General features: G+C 42.7%; 2 protein-coding genes across 2 annotated transcripts; both read right to left on the bottom strand.

The window, feature by feature from the left end:
- Positions 1-284: 284 nt before the first annotated feature.
- On the bottom strand, positions 285-13,727 carry LOC115569103 (E3 ubiquitin-protein ligase RNF38-like). Its single transcript, XM_030397031.1, has 12 exons — positions 12,132-13,727; positions 8,127-8,179; positions 7,782-7,963; positions 6,239-6,683; positions 5,553-5,693; positions 5,269-5,457; positions 4,340-4,501; positions 4,144-4,247; positions 3,259-3,340; positions 3,043-3,164; positions 2,776-2,875; positions 285-1,434 (listed from the first exon to the last, which is right to left on the bottom strand). The coding sequence occupies exons 1-12, from the start codon at positions 12,415-12,417 to the stop codon at positions 1,372-1,374; spliced, it is 1,929 nt and encodes a 642-aa protein (XP_030252891.1). The 5' UTR covers positions 12,418-13,727; the 3' UTR covers positions 285-1,371.
- A 314-nt stretch (positions 13,728-14,041) lies between these two features.
- On the bottom strand, positions 14,042-19,653 carry LOC115569385 (zinc finger CCHC domain-containing protein 7-like). The gene is made up of 8 exons (XM_030397446.1): positions 19,229-19,653; positions 18,124-18,176; positions 17,649-17,759; positions 16,878-17,048; positions 16,592-16,627; positions 16,342-16,446; positions 15,944-16,061; positions 14,042-15,182 (listed from the first exon to the last, which is right to left on the bottom strand). Exons 1-8 carry the CDS (start codon positions 19,620-19,622, stop codon positions 14,689-14,691), a joined length of 1,482 nt encoding a protein of 493 aa, XP_030253306.1. The 5' UTR covers positions 19,623-19,653; the 3' UTR covers positions 14,042-14,688.
- Between the last annotated feature and the right edge of the window lie 296 nt (positions 19,654-19,949).

Genomic DNA, 19,949 nt, shown 5'->3' with positions numbered 1-19,949 from the left:
TGAGATCAACTATGGCAGACTTTGAGCAACGGTGGTCTAAAAGAGCAGTAACGCCACCTGGTGGCAGAAGCCATTACACATCCAAACCAAAAATCAGTTTTACAACCTAGATACCAAACTAGAATTTGGAATTGAGGTTGTAATAATGACAACACCATCTAATCCAGCACAACCAAACCTGGTTTACTACAGGTCTTAATTTGCTAAAGAAGAGAAGAGAAAGAAAGAAAGAACAATTGAAGAAAGAAAGAAAGAAAGATAGAAAGAAAGAACAAAATGCAAAGTTTAAAAAGTTCATATCAAGCCTTTTATTTGGTATACAGATATTCATAGATTTATACAGTATATATAGATATATGTATATATGTAACACATGTGCCACCGCAAAGTCACAGACAAACTCATTTTTACTAAGAAAAGAAAGAAAAAGAAAAAATATATAATGTGCTTATTTCAAAGTAGTGCCATGAAGCGTAATGAAAGATGACCAAAAACCGGAATGATGAGGTAACTGCCAGGCAGGAAAACAAACAATCACTTATAATGGTTTAATAATAACAATAATAACAATAATAATAATAATAATAATAATAATAATAATCTTCTAAAACAAATGGATCAAATAGGCAACCGTATAGTGGCAACATGGACCCTTAGTGTCAAACTAGAGAAAAAGATTTAAGTCAACATAACATAATACAAACACACACACACACACACAGTATGCATACAGACAGACAGTGCATAAACGTACAAACAGGAAGTAAAATCAGTCATTCGTGAGAGCAAAAACTCTCAGATGTCGTTAACTCTTGTCTGATACATAACAGAAACTCAGGCATGCTCCAGGACACCTAAAATCTCTCTCTCTCACTCACTCTCTCTCACACACACACACACACACACACACACACACACACACACACACACACACACACACACACACACACACACACACACACACACACACACACACACACACACACACACACACACCACAGCCCGACATTACAGGGCTGACCGAACAATGCTTGCACAGTTCTGCATGCACATGTACATGCACACACACACACCACAGCATAATAGTGGTCAGGCAGGGTGTAATTCACTGAGAGATGTGAGGGCCTTCATTCATGTGATCTGGACACACTGATAGAAAGGAAAATAACTGGGGGGTACGAGACAAATGTAAAGGAGAGTTGATTAAGATTGAAAGGATAAGAAACAAGCAAGAAGTGCTGCACAAACAGACAAGGAAGTAGTGTGTGTGTGTGTGTGTGTGTGTGTGTGTGAGGATGTACATGTGTATCACTATATCAGGAGCAGGTAGCACTGAACAGACATTTAGGAGTGTCTGGCTCCCTCATGTGGTCACTCGGAGTCTCTCTGGACCTCTGAGGCGTCGGCCCGACAGATGGGACACGTCCTGTTGGCCTGAGGACGGAGAGAGGAAGCAAATGATCCAGTTACGTTTTTAGAGGCAGATTAATCTTCAGCGACAGAAAATGTCCACAACTAAAGCTGGAACTCACCATTACACCCTCCAATAACAGACCGTTTCTACGGATCTCAGATGATGACAACATCTTTATTTGCTTTGTATTGATTTGTAATATCTATAACCTGATTCACACAGAGGATCTGAGCAATGCATCATGCCCCTAAATCATAACACTGGGTTATGAGGAACACAACAATTTGGTGTTAAATTGCCTTTTTTAGCATTATCACTGGGAAAGTATGTAATGTGTAGAGCTTTTTCTGATTTTCCTGTCCCGGGGTTTAAATGTGGTTTACAGAGTTTACTGATTCTTTTGTGCCGAATTTAAGAACACTGAGATACAAGTCTGATTCTCGTTCTAACAGATATGAAGACAAAGATTCTCGCAAAAAATATATATATATTTAAGACGTGCCTATGACAAATAATTAACCCGTTCTTGGACTGTCTTTTTACTCTGTAAATACTGTTTAAGAACCCTCAAACCAGTCATCAGCACAATATTATGTGACATTAACTGCTCTGTGTTGTTGCTGCCAAGTTCACGCAAATAACGTTACACCGGAGGATTTACTATCAGCCCCTAAATCGCAGATATACAATGTCACTTTTTTTCCTCATACACAATTTCTACCACTAGTGTAAATGTGGTTGTAAGAATATGTCTAAGTCAGAAACAGTCAAATAGTCAAACGTGACTACATCTTTCATTTGGAAAGTAACTCTTGCAGGCTTTTCCACCACACTGGCACGTAGATGTTTGTAATAATTGTAATCATGTAATAAAAAACTGTGCAGTCTCTCTGCTGCGTTTGGTGTCATTGATGAGCAAGCTCCTTCTCTTCATTGTACCTATGCTTCTTTCTTCTGCTGTCTGAGTTAGAGTTAGATACAAACAGACCTCACGGTGCGTTTTGGTCAACACCGTAACTCCAATGGCCACAAAGGTCTTTTACACATATTTTCTTTCTTATCGTCCATTATTAAAATAAGTTCTTTCAGCACTTTAAATAATTAGATGCCAAGATAAAAATACCCAAGTAGCCTTTCTGATCATTTTTAAGTTGGTTTACCACAGTGTTTTTTTAATATTTAAAGACTAAGGGTGTCAGATGCGAGAAAGGGGACATTAATGAATTAATTCAATGTTTTCCGTTGTTCCAGACCCCCTGACCTTGAATTAAATCAAACGCAGACCTTTGAGTAATTACTTAGCAAACTCAAAAGGTTGGGCACAGTGTGAGTGAGTTGCCTCTAAGTGTGGTGGTACTTACCCTCAGCCACTTGTCGACACACTTCCCGTGGAACTCATGGCTGCAGGGCAGGACTCGCAGCAGTTGGCGGGACTCAAAATCACTCATGCACACCACACACCTACAACACAACAGACATCAGCACGTAAAGTACAGCACTTTTCTAACAACCCAGTGGGCGTCGAGGCAGATTTGGGAATTGATTATCGGGTGAGACTGCAAAATTTGGATATATAGTATGAAAAAGAGACCCATTACTCTGTAATCACAAACATGTGTGGCACTCACAGTGTTTGTTCAGACTGATGGTTGTTTGGATTGAACCGATAGGAAGGAAGCTGTTCGATGTCTCCCTTGGTCAGTCCTCGGAGTTTGGCCTCTCCCAGACGCTCAGCGAGGTTCAGGAGGGCCTGTAGGGGGAAAACGTTCATCAAAAAAAACAGAGGGATCAGAGGCTGCATCCAGCGAATGTACAGAGAAAAGAGAAAAGAGACAGAGACAAACCTCATAATTTTCCACTTCTCCATCGTCTACATCCAGCTCAAGACTGATGGCAGGACCTGTGGGCTGGACTGGCAGCATTGAACTACAGAAGGAGAAATTTAACAGAAATGTTAAAGATTCATTGATCAAACAAGCAAATTAAGCAAGTAAGCTGTGCAGTAGTACTAGTAATTCAAAGATAATCAATGAAGGATTTTCATAAGAAACTATCAAAAAATTCCTTCTCCTCACTTATGACCTGCCTGTTTTTTCCTATTTTCTTATTCTTTTGCCGTGTTCAGGATGTTTCTGGGCGTCAGAAATTCTGAAGAAAGATACTTTCAAGAGTCAACTTTCAAGTTTCTTTCACCACTGAATGGTGCGTTTACAAACAGCAACTGATAAATTCTGAATAGTATGCCTTACTGCTTTACAGTTTTTTGTATATTAAATTTTTTATTGCTATTTAAAAATGTAGGACAAATATCTTTGGAAGAATTTTTATGTTGAAGGCTCAAAAAAAGTTTCACTTTTTCCACCCCATCCAACAATTCTTCCCTTGTGTAGTGCCAACTTCTATTCAAATCATTAATTTACTGTTGTTTTCCAGGATTCACTTGTATTTAAATCAGTAAGACCCCTCAAAAAGTCAGTATGTAAAAACTTCCTCTCCATGGTTATGCAATCAAATTAGATCTCTAGAAAGATTATACATGTCATAAGGACTTTTAGATTTCTTCATCTCTTCTGCCTGCTCCATCTGAAGTAATATTAGTAAACATAATTAAACAACCCGCAAAAACAGAATCAGATCATCAACTGTATATTTGGCTAACACAATTTAAAATATAATCCTTTACTTCTCAACTGTCTTCTCTTGGTAGGTTAATGGACTGATCTACTTACAGGAAGTAAGGCAGGAGGCTGGGGTGGTAAGGCGAAGGTGGCAGTGGCTGTTGTGAGCGGTACCGTCGCCCCGGGAGACGCCGAGGAATAAAGTTTGGATAGGACTAGGTGGAAAATGTCAACAGATTAATGACAAATCACTCACATTCGCACAAAGTAGAAAAACATTGTATCGATTTTTCTTCTTATTGCTCACCACTCCGAAGAACTCCTGGGGCAGGGGGTCGTGGGAGAGGAAGTGCAGCTGGGTAGAGTGTGGTGTCAGCGCAGGGTGGGTGGCGGGAGGATAGTGGAGCCCAGCACCCAAAGACAGGTGTTCTCCGAGCAGCTCCACGTCATTCTCTATCCTCTGTAACGGCTGGGAGGGTGGAGAAGGAAACATGTGGTGCTCAAAGGATGAATACACACCGATGTCATCTGAGATTATCTTACATGATCTTAGAAACAGGAGAAATCAAAACAATCTATAACATATGGGCGTGTGACAGAAAAATATTACTGAACTTGCTTCATACTCAATTCTTAGGCAGTTGCTTTTATTAGCAGTAAATCTTAATTAATATCAGGGCCACACAAAAGACAATATGGGCATGTACCACCACTGGAGTTGACTCGCTTTACTGTAACTTTGATGCTTGCTGTGCAGGCAAACATCTTTTAAAAACACTGTATTTCAGTGCCTGTCCTGATTTATTACTAAACACTACACCATTTCCAAGCGCTTGCAAACACTAAAAGGAGACCCACACAAATTGCTTCAACTCAAATGTATAAAATATGCATCATCTCTTTTGCTTTACCACTGTAGAAACCCCTTTTGCTGCTGCATTTTTTATGCAGCAGGTGGAATTTTTAATGCTCCCCTGAAAGGTGCTGACTGTCACCGTGGTTCCTCAAGTGAAAACCTGCTTTTAAAAGGTAGTTTTCTTGTAGAGATGCACAGAAAGTTGGATACCATCGATCAAATCTTGTCAATTCAGACTTGGATGCAATATTTTAGAACATCCACAAAAGTTGCATCAGTTCCTTTCATTGCATTTATTTATATTACTCAACACTATTGAGCACAGGCAGAGCATACAATAACACAAATCAACAAAAAAAACAAAATGCATTCTTACTCACCGATCGAGCCTGCTGTGTCGGATAGGGTCCAAACTGTCCCGGCTGGGGTAGGTGAGGTGGGTGGTGGGAGAGGTGTGCTGGGGGATGGGGTAGGTGAGGAGGGGGGAGCAAGAAGGCTGGGTCACTGGATAGCAGCGATGGGAACGGGTAAGACATGGGTAAGTGCTGCACAGAACAAGTCTGAAGGACCTGGAGACAAAAAGAAAACAGATGAAAACTCATCAGTTGAAGTAAATTTCGCAAAATCTCCAGCTGAATCCACTACACAAACATAACACACTCACAGGAGGAGGGACGCTGCAGACGGGATAGTGCTGTCCACTGAAGACCACTGAGCATGCTGGGATCTGCTGAGGGGCAGAACGAGGCGGCAGGCCTGGTGGCGCTCCAGGTGGAGACACAGGATACGATACTGGAACTGAACCCTGAAAATGGAGATCAAAAGGGACAAGGTGATCAACTTTAGACACAGAATGTGATATACAGCCTTTCCTTTATGCCAGGCAACTTAAAACTAATTCACTGAATAATCCCCCCACTGTAGAAAACAGTCACAAGAGCCAGACATGCTAACAGGAAGACCCACATTAGACAGTTTGCCAACATGGTGATGAGTTGTGTTCCCTGATACAGGAAATACAGTTACTGCTTTGAAGATCATACAGACCACAGTAAAATCACAATAGTCAACCTCTCTGTAGTCGACATTTTTAACTGAAAATAAGCTAATATTCCCATGAGAACCTGGGTTTAATTTACACATAGAATTATCTTTAGATGAAGTGTCTGAAAGTATTGATTTCTTTTGTGTGTCTGTGTCATTCTTGTGCAACGGGAGAAGAAGACAAGAACACACAAGAACAAGAGAATCACTGTCAGTCATGAACATTAGTTCATTTCTCATCAATTTGTCCTGTTTTTTCCTCCCAATACACGCCACCAATAAGTCAACATCATCTTATGATGTCACCTGTTCATGGAGGTCCAGCACCACACTGCTCTGTTGCTGAGACGGGTGCGGGTGGAGATGTGGGTGCGGGTGCTGTGGATGGGCCGCAGGGTGCAGCAGCCTTGGAGACAGATTCGGGGACTGGTGGAGAGGCCTCGGGGAGGGGTTTGGTGGATGGTGCCCTGGACGGTCCTCGGGACCGGGCCCCAGCCCTCGGGGAGGTTGCTGGCTGTAGGGTGTGTAGCCCTGAGGGGGAGCCGGGTGACGGTAGTTCTCATCCTGGTGGCCCGGCGACAGCCCGTGGTGGGAGTGTAGGTGGTGATGGTGATGGTGGTGGGCATTGGGGTGGTGATGGTGGTGGTGGTGATTGTTGTTGCTGTTGTAGTGGTGGTGATTGTTGTGGGCGTGGTGGTGATGGTGGCGGGTCAGACGGTCTCTCCGGCCACGTTGGCGTCTCATCGGAGGGCTGAGGTAGAGGGAATAGGAGGCATTTTGTCATCTGCATCATCACAAATACAAAACTTGCATCATTATACATACAATACTAGATGCAGCTGAACCTTAGATATCATCTTCTTTGATTTCACACATCTTCTTTGTCAAAATGTGGCACCAACATTACCTACTATGCAACTCGGCTGCTGGCAGTTCAGATCAGAGTTACAGGTGGGTTATGCTAGGTGCAGCTAGGCTCCTTTTTTACGTTACATTTTGTTCGAAAAAAACAAATATTTGTATTGCTATTTACTTTTAATAGGGTAATCAGAAACCGCAAGATCCTCCTGCAAAAATAAAGGATAAAAAATGGTGGTTAACTCATCTCCCTGTCGCAAGTTCACATCTCACCAGCTACTGGGAACTTCCTACTTAGTATTCAAAGTTCAAACCAATTTATAATATTCATGCAGCTCCCTCTGGAGCCACAAAAAAAGGGCTTGTTATAGCTTTGGACAAGATTTATGTGTACAAGACCTGTAAGCAGAATTTGATGTGTAAAACTGGCCCCCCTTTAAATTTGACTGTGAAAACCTGACTTCAATTCTAATACACATAAAGGACAGAAAGCTGGACAAAGGAAGAAGATAATGCATTTTATCCATATATATTTGCCGAGTAAATTATGTGTGTGCTAATAAAGAAAAACTAGCAAGCTAGAGAGAGAGAAATAAATCGGTTTGGGAGTCTAAGCTGTGGATGCTTTTAACACAAACAGTCAGGTTAGAAAGACGTTATCGAGATTTTCACTCTCATCACACACCTACTCAGTTGCAGACTCAATCATGCATCACTGCACTGTTATTTTATTGATGCTTTGATATATTCAAGCATAGTGTTTTTTTGTGTTAGCTCCTCTTGTTTCAGACTATGAATCAAAACATTCAATGAAGGGCTGAAACTAATGATTAAGGTCATTATCGATACATCTGACAAATACGTCCCAAATGTTTCTCGATTCATTTGTATTATAAAATGGCAAAAAAAAGTGCTTCATATTGACTGATTGTGTGAAAAATGGCTAGATTAACTACAAAAATAATAGTATATGTACTGGTGCCAGATTTACCTGCGTCTGTTTCGAAGAGGCGTGTGGCATCTCTCTGGCATGTAGTGGGGGTGTGGTCTGCGACTGGGAGGAAGCTCCCAGGGGCGAATGGGAGAGGAGGGAGTCGAGGGAGGGGCGGAGTTTAGATCCAACATGGACTGCTGGGAAAGACGCTGCCTTTTCGGGCTCGGGCTGTCTTCCATCTGCACAAAGAGGTAAAGGAGGAGAGGGAGACCAGGGGGATGGTTGGAAACAAAAGGAGGACAAACAAAAGGGAAGGATGAATAAGAAAATAATGACATACAAATCCTATTCAAACCAGGAGCAAAGCAGAGGCAACAGGCAGTAGTCATGTTTCATACTTACCTTGTCCCGATCGTCGCTGCACACATTATCAGGATGAAAATGTAGCAGTCCTCCTGCAGGCCACAAAGGAAAAAAAAAACATAATCAGATCAGATAGGGCTGAGGAAATCATCATCACAAGACACATGGACATATGCTAAACCAACAGAAATACACACAGGCACAGTCCTCCTCGCTCAGTGAGAGTCCATGCGTCTTCCAGCAGGCTTTTGAATTTCCTGCTTGAAAACAAGAGAGGAAGCCGTCTCTGGAAGATGTCACTCTGCACTCGTCTTCTCTGGCTCTCACAGACAAACTATTCCCTCTGATCTGCCATGAAAAGCCCGAGCAGACTCACAGAAACAGGCGCACAGACATCCACTTATCAAACGTGTGCGACACACCAGAATGTCTTGTTGGCTTTTCACATGTAACGTTGTTTGAATGCGGCTAATGACTTCTGTCTCCAGTCGTCACCGTCACTTTTCTCCACGTTACCAATGTGTTAGGGCTGCAACTAACAATTATTTTCATTTTCAGTTAATCCGACGAATATTTTGACAACTAATCGATTTATTGTTTAGTCTGTAAAATGTGAATATCATTAATGACAAAGAAAAGCAGCAACTGCTCACATTTAAGAGCTGGAACCAGCAAACGTTTGACTTTTTGCTTGAAAGGTGACTGAAAAGATGAACCGATTATCATAATAGTTCAGTTAATTTCTTTCAGCTAAGGGATTAGCCAACTAATCATTGCAATCTTATTGGGTGCAATTAAAAAGTGAGATGATTACCTGATTGGTTTTCTTTCACCGACTGAACAAGCATCAAACTATAATCGTCCAAGTCATTCATTAAGCAGAAATGCTAAGCATTACCTGGTTCCATCATCACAAATGTGAAAATAGGTTGCTCTTGTCTGTTTTATATCACTGTAAACTTAATCTGAACACTCAGCCTCAGGATTTGGGAAATTTTGAAACGCATTTTTGAAATTTGTCATTTTGATAATCAAATCGATCAGAAAAATATAAACAGATTAATAAATGATTTAAATGATTGCAAGTTGCACCCCAGTACTATCCATTAAACTTGAGGGACACTGTAGAGTAGCATTAGCAGAAAGCCTAGCTTGAAGTCTGTGTGATTGCAGGCATCTGCTGTGCCGAAATGTCCTGAGCAGGGCAGTGAACCATTATTAGTTCTGCTACAACAGCTCAGTGCTTTGCTTCTTCCCCATTTTTTTAACAAGGGATAAAAAAAAAAGTCTCTTCAAAGATCAAGAGACCACAAAAAAGACTCCTTAATGATATGAATGAGATCAGTACATCCAGAGAAACTGATATACTACAAAAAAGAAAAATCACATCGCTGAATAAGGCGCCAATACCAGAAACATAATCTCAGCAGAACACAATGCTCTCCCAGCTGTTTATCTGACCATCCACATGTGCAATCTGGATGCAGCATGTGCACACGGACATTTCAGCAGCTTAAGAAGGATGTCCTTGAACTCAGCTGACAAGAGTTTGCTCCAAGCAGTCCCCCAAAACCCTTTAATCACCAAAAACAAGGAGGGGGTAGCCTCCTTCCCTCGTCTCCTTCTCCCGCATCCAAACAGCCCCTTCTGACTCCTCAGAAACAACAGATCTGAAGGCACCCCCCCACCCCTTTCTTGTCTTTGCGACGCCACTCCAGAGCCATGTGAAGTCCGCCGATAGTGACAGCTCAAAGACGCCCTGCTAGTGGCTGCGGCGAAGAGAGAGATGGTTGGTTGACTGTCTCGCCAAAAGTAGGGGCCAACACACTGCTTTACATCTTTATTCATCAACCAACCCTTTTTATTTAGACCTCATAGGGGCCTGGGCCTCAGTCGCTCGTGTGTTTGAGGAGAACTAGGTCTGTTGACGCCGATTCACCCCAGGGGCCATGGTCAGGGGATGGTGAGCCAGCCTGAACGGGTTCTGTTGGCGATCATAAACGACCTCCGAGCATGGCTGCTGGGGAAGACTGACACCATTTCTTTCACGACAGGCAATCAAGTCAGGCAGGCGCGATAGTGAACTTAAGTATCAGCTGTCATCAAGTAGCAATTTTCTCCTGTGCTTTAAGACTTGAGTCAAAAACAGAGAGACAATCCATCTCACCCACATAATCTGCAGATGATAGCAGAATTAACGAGTATCTGTAAAAAAGTGGTTGCTTTTATTTTTGCAGTGTTGTCAGGCTGTGGGATGCAACACTCACTATTAAAGCTACACTGGGTGAAAACATACTTGACACCGGGGGAGTGAAAGAGGAGAAAAAAACAAAACGGAGCCAAGACAGAGGGGGACACATTTTTAACACCCCAAATCCAACCCTGACACATTCTGCATAAAGCGATGGCGAGAGGTGTAATGCAGTGACATGTACAGAAACAAACAAGCACAAACTAAGACACTCTCTTATTTGGCTTACACACAACCAGCGTTATACACACACAGACCGCGTCATACACACACAGACCACAGTCATCTAAGAAGAGGCATGTGCTGCTGCTGGAAGGAGGAGACAGATCAAACAGCTGGGAGATGCACTGTTTAAGTCATTCACACAAACCCTCTGTAGTCTCTCAATTAGGGAAGCATGCGTTTTTGTGTGTCCCCTCTGCGAGGCTTATTTGGGGTATTTGGCAACTGCACTGCTTTTTACGACAGAGGAGGCCCATTAAAAAGCCTGTTTTAATTCATTCACTGCACTTTTGCCTCCGGGGGAAATCCAATCTTGTATTACAGAAGGTCTTATAGTCTCTTTCCGATGGTCAGCAATGGAAACAGACTGGTGTCAGTTTAGAAAACAATGAAAGGAGGCTCACTTTGGATTTTCTCTCTGGCAGTTTTGATTTCTTCCACCTCGTTCTGAAAGGTTTTGTTGGGTTTTTCATTCTGATTTTAACGAGTTTGTGTCGGGTACAGAACCGTTTCCTTGTTGTGGACATGAAAAGCGAATTGATACTGGGTAAGGCGAAAAAAAATTTTGCTTGACAAAGTGAAGAAATCAATTATGTGCCAACACAACTCTGCTGTTCTTTCCTCTGTTTCAGACAGCACTTTGAAAGTACAACGCCTTATTCATCTGAACTGCAAGATGAGAGATCCGTTTGACTATTTTGGCATGATACAGAGCTGTGCACTGGCTAAAATCTTAAGATGACCAGCATTAAGGTTTATGGATGAAAGGGCTGATGGTGAACGAGAAGAAAGCATGCATCACAGCAGTGAGCAATCTGAAACAAGAGATACAATCGCTATGAAGAAAAAGACTTCATTTCAAACAATTTCAAGGCTGCACACTGCTCTTTTAATCAGTCTCTTCTCATACATAGCACTTGTATTATGTAGGCTGTTTAAACCACGAGGCAAATGATGTCTGATCTGATCATAGATGAAAATGCAACGCTCTCCAGCCATCAATATTACAGCTTGAATCCTTCAGCCATCAGTTTGAAACATTTCCACTGATCAGCCAGCAGAAACCCTTGTTTTACTCAGTCTACATTAAAGTCAAAATCTAACTAATGAAAGCTAATTACAGACTTAACTGATCAGCTATAGCATTACTTTCCAGGAGTACTATGACCTGCAGGCCTTCAGGAACAACATGCCTGGATTATCCAAAGGGAAAATTCTGCAATTTCCTCCCGAGGGCCAGTATTATTTGCAGTGGAAGAATAAAGCCAGGTAATAACATACAATACAAAGTTCAGGAAACCTGGTTTGTCCCGTTTACCTGAGTAAATGCTATCTAACCCTCTACAGCAGGACCATATCTGAGGTGACATATAGCTGGCCTTTCATGCAACAGCTGGCAGTGAAAGCACCAAGCCTTTTAGTTAAATGTCTCAAAGCCTGTTAAGCTGCTAGTGGTCTGCCTGCATCCCTCAGGGGGTGTATCCTGTGTGAGTGTGTGTGTGTGTGTGTGTGTGTGTGTGTAATGATGCATCTAGCCGGGCTGCAGGCCCTGTTTACTGAAGCCTGCTTACCGGCCCCGGGGTGTCTGTGAGCTCCGTGCGAAGAGTGGCGCTGCGCCCCTGCGGACAGGTAGCTCCCCTGGGTGTGCTGCTGCTGGTTATCCGGGTAGCTCCGACCACCGTGGTGCGGCGCCCAGCCGGGGTTGCTCTGCTGCGGGTAGCTCACCCCTCCTCCGCTGGCGTTCATCATGCTCCCGTTACCCACCGCGGTCCCACTGCCGTTGCTCCCAACGTTGCCGTTCATGCCGAAATGATAAAAGCCAGAGCGAGACCGCGACCGAGTCCTCGGGGGGTCCATGGCTGGGGAGGAGGAGGAGGTGGAGGAGGAGGAGGAGGAGGAGGATGAGGAGGGCGGCGGTGGTGGATGGACGTGATGAAGGTAGGCTGGAGAGATGGACGTCCAGAAACGGACAGGAGCCTCCCTCTTCAGACCGCTGCTCCGCGTCGGTCTATCCACCTAGTTACCTCTGATAACGACCGGCTACCGCGAGTGTTTTCTGAGGCATCTAAAGCTGTTGTGTCAATATAATGGGATGAGACACCTGGAGGCAGCGGGTTCAGCCCTCATATGTCGCACAAACACCATCTGCATCACATCCACTCTCTCTGAAACCGCTTAATTATTTACGTACACAAGTATTTAAAAAATATCTATATATAATATATATCGTAGCTATATCAGCATGTGGTCTAACAAAATAATCGTCAAAATATCATCTTGTTTAAGTTACTTATCTGTGGGAGGTTTTCGTCGTTACCAAGAACAACAGCTGAGCAAGTCTCAGGTTCTCTATTGTCTTTTCACAGTGGAGCAGTCGAGCTTTTCCCACAGTGATAGAAAGTGTTTTTAAAGGCGAATATCGCACGCAAACGGGTCCTATATATGTGATCCCATTGCAGACACATATATGAACAAGCAGCTGCAACTGAAGTTAATATCGCCCGCTCTCTGCCATCAAGAGCTTGTCAAGTTAAATACTTAAATCCCTCAACACAAGCAAGATGGCTAGCTGTCGAGCGTTAGCAAACTAAAGAAAACCAGCTGCCCCGGTAGCAGCCTGTGAAACAAAGTTAATAGCATAGGCTCGTGAATAAATCGCAACTGAACTGCAACGGGTAGCCGAATATAAGTAGAAAAGTTACACCCCTCTGCGTTGGCTAACTATACCTGCTCGTTCATTAGCATAATTTCGATTTTCCAGCTAGCCCAGGGCTAACAGGAAGCGGAGTCTAGAGGGGAAAACAAGTCCAACAGTGCCGACATTACAAGCTAGCTAACGTCGCACTGTGTCGAGGTTTGCCCGGTCGCTGAACAGCGCTAATAGCGGATTACCTCGGGCCGCTCGAGAAAACAGATAGCTACCTTATCCGTCAAGCGAGGTGGACAGTATTTGTCCAATTTAAATCCCCTCTCGCATTCGCTATCGAGTGTTTTCTCTGGTCAGCGGGGAGTGTAGTGGAGATCAATCAATGGGAGTTTCACATCTCTGCCAAGTCATCTCCAGTCGATCACAGAGAAACGTGTAGCTCCTCACAGCTGAACTTGCGTTGTGTTTCTATGTAAATCCAACAAACTTGAGAGCGACAACACGTTACGATTCACGCAACATTTGTCTAATCAAGATCTGTTTAATCAGCAGCTGCTAATGTCGACTTCGAGTTGCAGCTCGTGATCGGATTCGACTACTTCAGTCTGGCAAACCCCGGGCAGTTGCTCAGCTCATTAATAATTCAGCAGCTTTAAACCAGAAATACTATAAGGCAACGCTTTGAAAGCCACCAGCTTCATACAGCTCTCCAGGTAGCCGAGCTCAACATATGCAGATGCATAAAGCATTCTCCAATACACATTATAAAGCTAAACCCACACTATATTTAATTTTCACGTATCAGATGTCACTCAAATTACCACACACATGAGGTTATCTGGTAAATTGTGTTTATTGTCGTCTTTACAAGCTAAATATTATTCTCTACAAAGACCAATCACAGTCATGTACCTGCAACCTCATTTCAAGTATTGCAATGATAGACAATTCTGTTACTGCAAAACTAGCACCATATTAGGGAGACAAACCATCCCCTGCAAAACAATATGAGGCGATTCGCAGGCATATTGTGTAAAAACATATTCCAAAATACTGGATGTTGAAAACATGTACTTGTTTATGCAGAACAAAGTTAGTACAGAGTACAAAAGTACACTACTCAAAATAAGTTAGGAATATTGGCATATAGGTGTTTATGTGCACGTTCATGGACATGCAATAAAAGTCAAATGAAAAGTGTTTCATTATTATTGGGGACAAAAAACATTCACAAAACTGAAACACCAAAATATCAGACATGTCACAGAATAGTCAATCAAGCAAAACACTAAAATATCCCAATATCTAAAAGTAATTCTGAGTAGTGTACATTCATTCCAGCTACACTGAAGATGAGAATCCTTCAACTGGATATGCCATTCTACAGTTTTTATTTACAATAAATAAAGGAAATGATCAAAGACAGATACAAAAGCAGAATTAGTTACAACATTAAAATAAAAGTAAAACACATTCACACTTTATCTCCTTCGATGGCGGACTCTTTGTTTTGGAGAGAGAAGGTTTTCACTACCGATGTCCATGTCACCATGGGGATGTAATTCCCCACGTTTTATCCCTCCTCTTTTCTTCCACCGCTCTGCCTCTTTGCTCTTCTTGCTCGTTCTGCCACCTTCCTCATCCCTCCTCTTTTTCTGTGGAGGGGGTGTGGACTGCTTTGGACAGCTGGGTGAGGACCTGAAGGGGTCTGTGGGGAAAACATCACCATCAAAGCTCTCCCGAGATCTCCCCAGTAGTCCTCCTTCACGTCTGGCTTGAGCCTCTCTCCTCAGCTTCTTCACCTCCCGTCTCTCTCTGCGCCTCTCTGGCCACGTCTTCCTCCTGCCAGCCCGGCTACACATCTCCTGCTTTGCCCTGCTGCTCCCCTGAACTGGCTGGTTCTCCTCACCGCTCTCCCCCGTCGGTTCGGAGTGCTGCTGGTCTGCAAGAGGCAGGGAGCCAGCAATCACACGCTCTGAAAACACAGCATTAATAAGTAAAGCTTTCCTTGATAATCATCCTGTACAGTTGAAAGAAGTAAAAAGAAGCTTATTTACAGCTGCACAAATACATATTTTTATTTCAACAAAAAGGTCAAATGCACTATGAAAGGCACAAAATTATCAACTGACTCTGCAATTCTGCTCAACAAAGCGTTTTAGCCTCTTTCAACTTATTGTGTTGGTTTTATGACCTGCAAATTACCTGTTGTGATTCATTCCTACTACTCTCATCGACTTTGTGTTTAGCCACAGCAGTGAGCTATTTTTTCAATCTACCATTTAGCAGCTAAAGAGCCAGATAAAGCAGAGCTGAATATATTTACACTTAGTGATTAGTTTATTAGCCAAGACACAGTCCAGAAAAGGGGAAACAGACATTACAGTGGGTTGGAGAGGCTGGTGAGAGGAGAGAGGCTGGATGTCAAAGGCAGATGGGCAGTGATTTGGCCATCACGGCTGACCCGCCTACTGGAGGGTTAAAACGCTGCATGAAAGTTGTGTTTCATCTGAGGACATCTGTTCCTGGCTAAAGGCTCAGTTACCTCATTAATAGGTAACTGGAGAGAGCACCAAATGGTGTATGGTACAATCTAATAAATGGTGAAAGGGCTGCCTTGGAAGACAACATGTATTTTCCGCCAACCACCTCTTTTAAAATGAATAAAGCAAATGGCACATAACAAATGTGTACATAAAACAAGAAATCAGTTCATACTATAATCTGTTTTATTACCTTTGGCTCTTTTCTTCGTCCTGGTACGATGTTTGAGAATGTCCTCTATGGTGTCATAGTAGCAAACGTAGGGTAGTAAAGGAGAAGTCCCACTGATCATCCTCCTCTTGGTGCACTCCTGGTGTCAACAGAGTCACAGATGTAAGAGAAAGGCAGAGAATAGAAGAAAAGATGGTGGAAAACAGTGCTGCTACAAACTGATGGAGGGAGGGAGAAAAGAGAGAGTAGATGTGGCTGAAAGTGAGAGGATTAAAAAGCAGGGAGAGGTACAGTATACAGAGGGGAAGAGAAAGGCAGAGAAAGACACTGATAACAGATTAAGGCAGACAAAGGTCAAGCCGAAAGGGAAAGGAGAAATGGCAAAAGTAAGAGAAGGATTCCTTCCATTGGTCACTTACATATCCATAATGTCCCGTCTCAGAGCAGTTGTAACAATGGGCAGTGCACTTCCTATGTTTTGGGGTGTGGACTCTATGTGGCCTGAGTGGAACCTCTAATCGGACCTGTAAAAAAAAAAACATCATGGATCATATCTCTTCTCTAGTTTTGAGCCAAATAATTGAAAACTCAAATCAGTAATGTTAACACAGGCAGCCAGAGCAACCTCTTAATGTTGAGAAGCGGTATGCAGTAAAAGCTTCAACTCACTGTCAAGTGGTACTGTCTCCATGTATCAGGGCAGGCCTGAGGAAAACCCAGGAAACAAAGGAGAAAAATGCTCTTTAAACAATAGTTATGCAACTGTACTGAAGATGGGGAACTGTTTGCGGGGATCAAACAACACTTCATAAACGGGCCCCACACATGCCTGAGGCTACAGAATATGTCAACACACAACTGACAAATGCTTTTAAAGTTTCCTTCGACCTGGTGACACATTCTCCAACACAAACACTCACAGGGGCCAGAGCTGGGGGCTAACGGACAAACTCACATCAGAGAGGTGCCCTGCCACACCACAGCGCTGGCAGTGTTGGTTCCACAGCGGGGGCCTTTCACAGGGCCTGAAGCCATGTGAAGGCAGGCCACAGCTGGGGCAGGGGCGGCCCGGGCAGTCCCTCTGGATGTGGCCCTGGATTCCACAGAGGACACAGATGGGACATTTCTGCCAATACAAAGACAAAAAAGATTTTCAACAAGATGGTTAGGACTGGTGTAATCTTTAAGTCAACCAGCAACTGCATAAATTACTTATTGCAATCTGGAAAGGACGGAAAGAAGGGTAAGCTAGTCAGTTAGAGCAGAAACTAACATACACATAAAGCGAAAGGGGCATTACATATCACAATGTAAGAATCTAATGTTCTGTCATCTATTATTTCAACCTGACAAAGAATTTCTTGCAACAGCAGAGAAAAATATTCAATGTTCTAGAAGCTGAAAATTTGAGGGCGCGAAACAGTGCAAAGGCCAAAAGATGTGCATTTTCTGATTTTTATAAAACAGCAGGACACAAGGAGGGAGAAGGAGATAAAAGCTGGACTCAACCTAGAGACTTTAGCAAACAATTTAGATTAAATGGACACGAAGATGCATCCTGGAACCAGAATTCTCAGCTGCTGGGTGGGTATTTGAACCAGATTCTGGGTTATGAATCACAGCTGTATCCAGCTGCTGTGTATTCCACAAGGTTATATCTGCTTTTTACCTGAAAGAATATCACGTGCATCAAAAAGTAAGGTGGTAGATGAGTGTGTTACTTCACCTTGTGATAGTAGCAGCTTTTTGCAAGGTGTCCTGTCCTGTTGCAGATGTTACAGACGAGAGAACGACCAGGCGCAAAATAGCGGGCGGGGAGGGACAGATCAGCACCGTACTACATAATATGACAGGGCAAAGACATGAAAGTCATTATTTAAAAAGCCAGCCTTCCAAGTTTATAATACTTAGAGGACACAGGAATATTATACCACAGCTGACCCTAATTTCAAAACCAATTTTCTGTCCTTTTGCCACAGTTTCACATTACTTAGCGCTCATAGTTAATATGACTTCACAATAAATATCCTCGGTGCAACCAAGAGCACACATTTTGTTCCTTAAAGTCACTGGCATGTCATTTCTAAATGTATTAAATATGACAATCTGAAAAGAGTTCAGAAAAAAACACTAACTGCAACATATTAAGTTAAGCTCTACTGCAGTATTCCTGAAAATGTATAAATATAAAAAAAAGTTACCTTGTCCTTCTCTGATACAGCCCAGGTATCTTTAACTGATTTCAACTTCTCATCTATCATGGAGAGAATGATCAAGGAGTACATTTAGTTTTGTGGACATAAATTTATTCCATCATTAAAGTTAAGATCATGCAGTTTTCTAGCAGTATATTCCTTGAAATGTAAAGTAAAAAAAAGAAGCTCTTAAGATGGATCAGGAGATTTTTCCAAAGACTAGCACATATCAGTCTTTTCCTTTCCATTCTGTCTCATAAAAGCAGAAGCTCTCTCAGGGCTAAGAAAATGATGAAAAACTCCTGACCTTCCTACAATAACCATCACTGACGCGAGTTGTAAAGAAAAACCTAAAACCTCTGTGCTCCGGTGCAGCAGCTGCTGGCTGCCGAGATAAGATGGAGTGGTATTGCAGGGCAGCTCCCTGGTGTGAATATGAGTATCTTCATTAATGTGAAGCAGAGCATTTCAGAAAAATGGAGTGCATGCTGAGCAAACTGTCTCTGACTCACTGTATATGTTTAAAAATAAATTGTACTCCAATAGATTCACAGACATCTCTGGAACTCTCTGTCTTTGTGGTGGTTCATGCATGAAATTAAATCTAAAATCTATTTCTGTCTGAACAAATCTTTATTTTTATCATTAGAGCTCTAAACATTACTGCACATGAAGTTACTGGTTATGTTGAAACTGAGTTTTTTCTAGACAGTGAAAAGATAATCCTAATAGTTGTCCAGAGAATGTAATAAAAGGTTTACCTCAACTAAAAGCCATCACATTTCGTTTTATTTGCGGGTATACACAACATCACCTTGTATCTCTCAAATTTGGAGTAATTAAGATGTGTTCATTGTTTTACGGCAGTAACAACAAGATGTTCGAAAACTAGGGGCACAACATACAGCTGTGCCCTCACCATCCACCCAGAATCACACATATTGAAACACTAATTTTGATAAAAACGCCCTGATTTTAACTGAAGAGTTCTCCATATGTTGTTAAATGAGTGCATGTCCAATCACATACTAACACGACTTGTTTTTCCAGTCCATCATTAGGACTACTGAAAGAGGATAATGGAAAGCAATGTTATGAAGAATAATCTAACCTTCATCTCCAGAGTCATCCTCAGAGCTAGTCCAGTAGCTCAGGTTGAGCTGGATGCTTGAATCTCCCACCTGCTCCTCTGTATCCAGGATCATCCACTCCTCGATGGGCTGCTCCCTGTCCTCCTCCTGCTCCTCCTGTAAGTCCAAACTGGAAGCAGGACTTTGGCTGCTGTCCTGCAGCACCCGTCCAGAGGCGGTGGTGAAAGCCAGGAGGAGCGGAGGGGAGCTTTCTCTGCTGCGCCGTGAAGCTAGTTTACAGCTGCTGGAATGTTTCTGGCGAGTTATCTTGAGCGCTCCTTCATTTTCAGAACTACTGGACCCCTCAACAAAGAAGAGGTGATCTTTGCCGCCCTCGTCATCATCAGCATCTTCATTTTCCTTAGTATAGTCCATAGTACAGCCTGAGAAGAGCAGCTGAACAGCACCACCCAACGACGGCTCAGTGTGCTGCTATCAAACAGCGGTGGCTAATGGTTCATTCAACTTACCACATCCTTTTCTTAATAAAACCGGGCATTCAGATATTAAACTGCCTAATTCGGGTACTTTTTTCTATAATATGTAATTCTAAGGTTGGTATGTAAACATTCAAAACACACTGGCACGTGGGTTAACATCAGCGCTATGCTAACGCTAACTAACGTTAGCTCTGTAGTAGCCGGGGCAGTTAATGTTAGCTTAACTACCGGAAGCAAATAATTGAAATAAGGTCTAAAAAGG

The sequence above is a fragment of the Sparus aurata genome, chromosome 18 (assembly GCF_900880675.1).
Source record: "Sparus aurata chromosome 18, fSpaAur1.1, whole genome shotgun sequence".
NCBI lineage: Eukaryota > Metazoa > Chordata > Actinopteri > Spariformes > Sparidae > Sparus > Sparus aurata.
The sequence above is the reverse complement of the archived record's forward strand: the minus strand, read 5'-3'. Positions and strand labels throughout refer to the sequence as shown.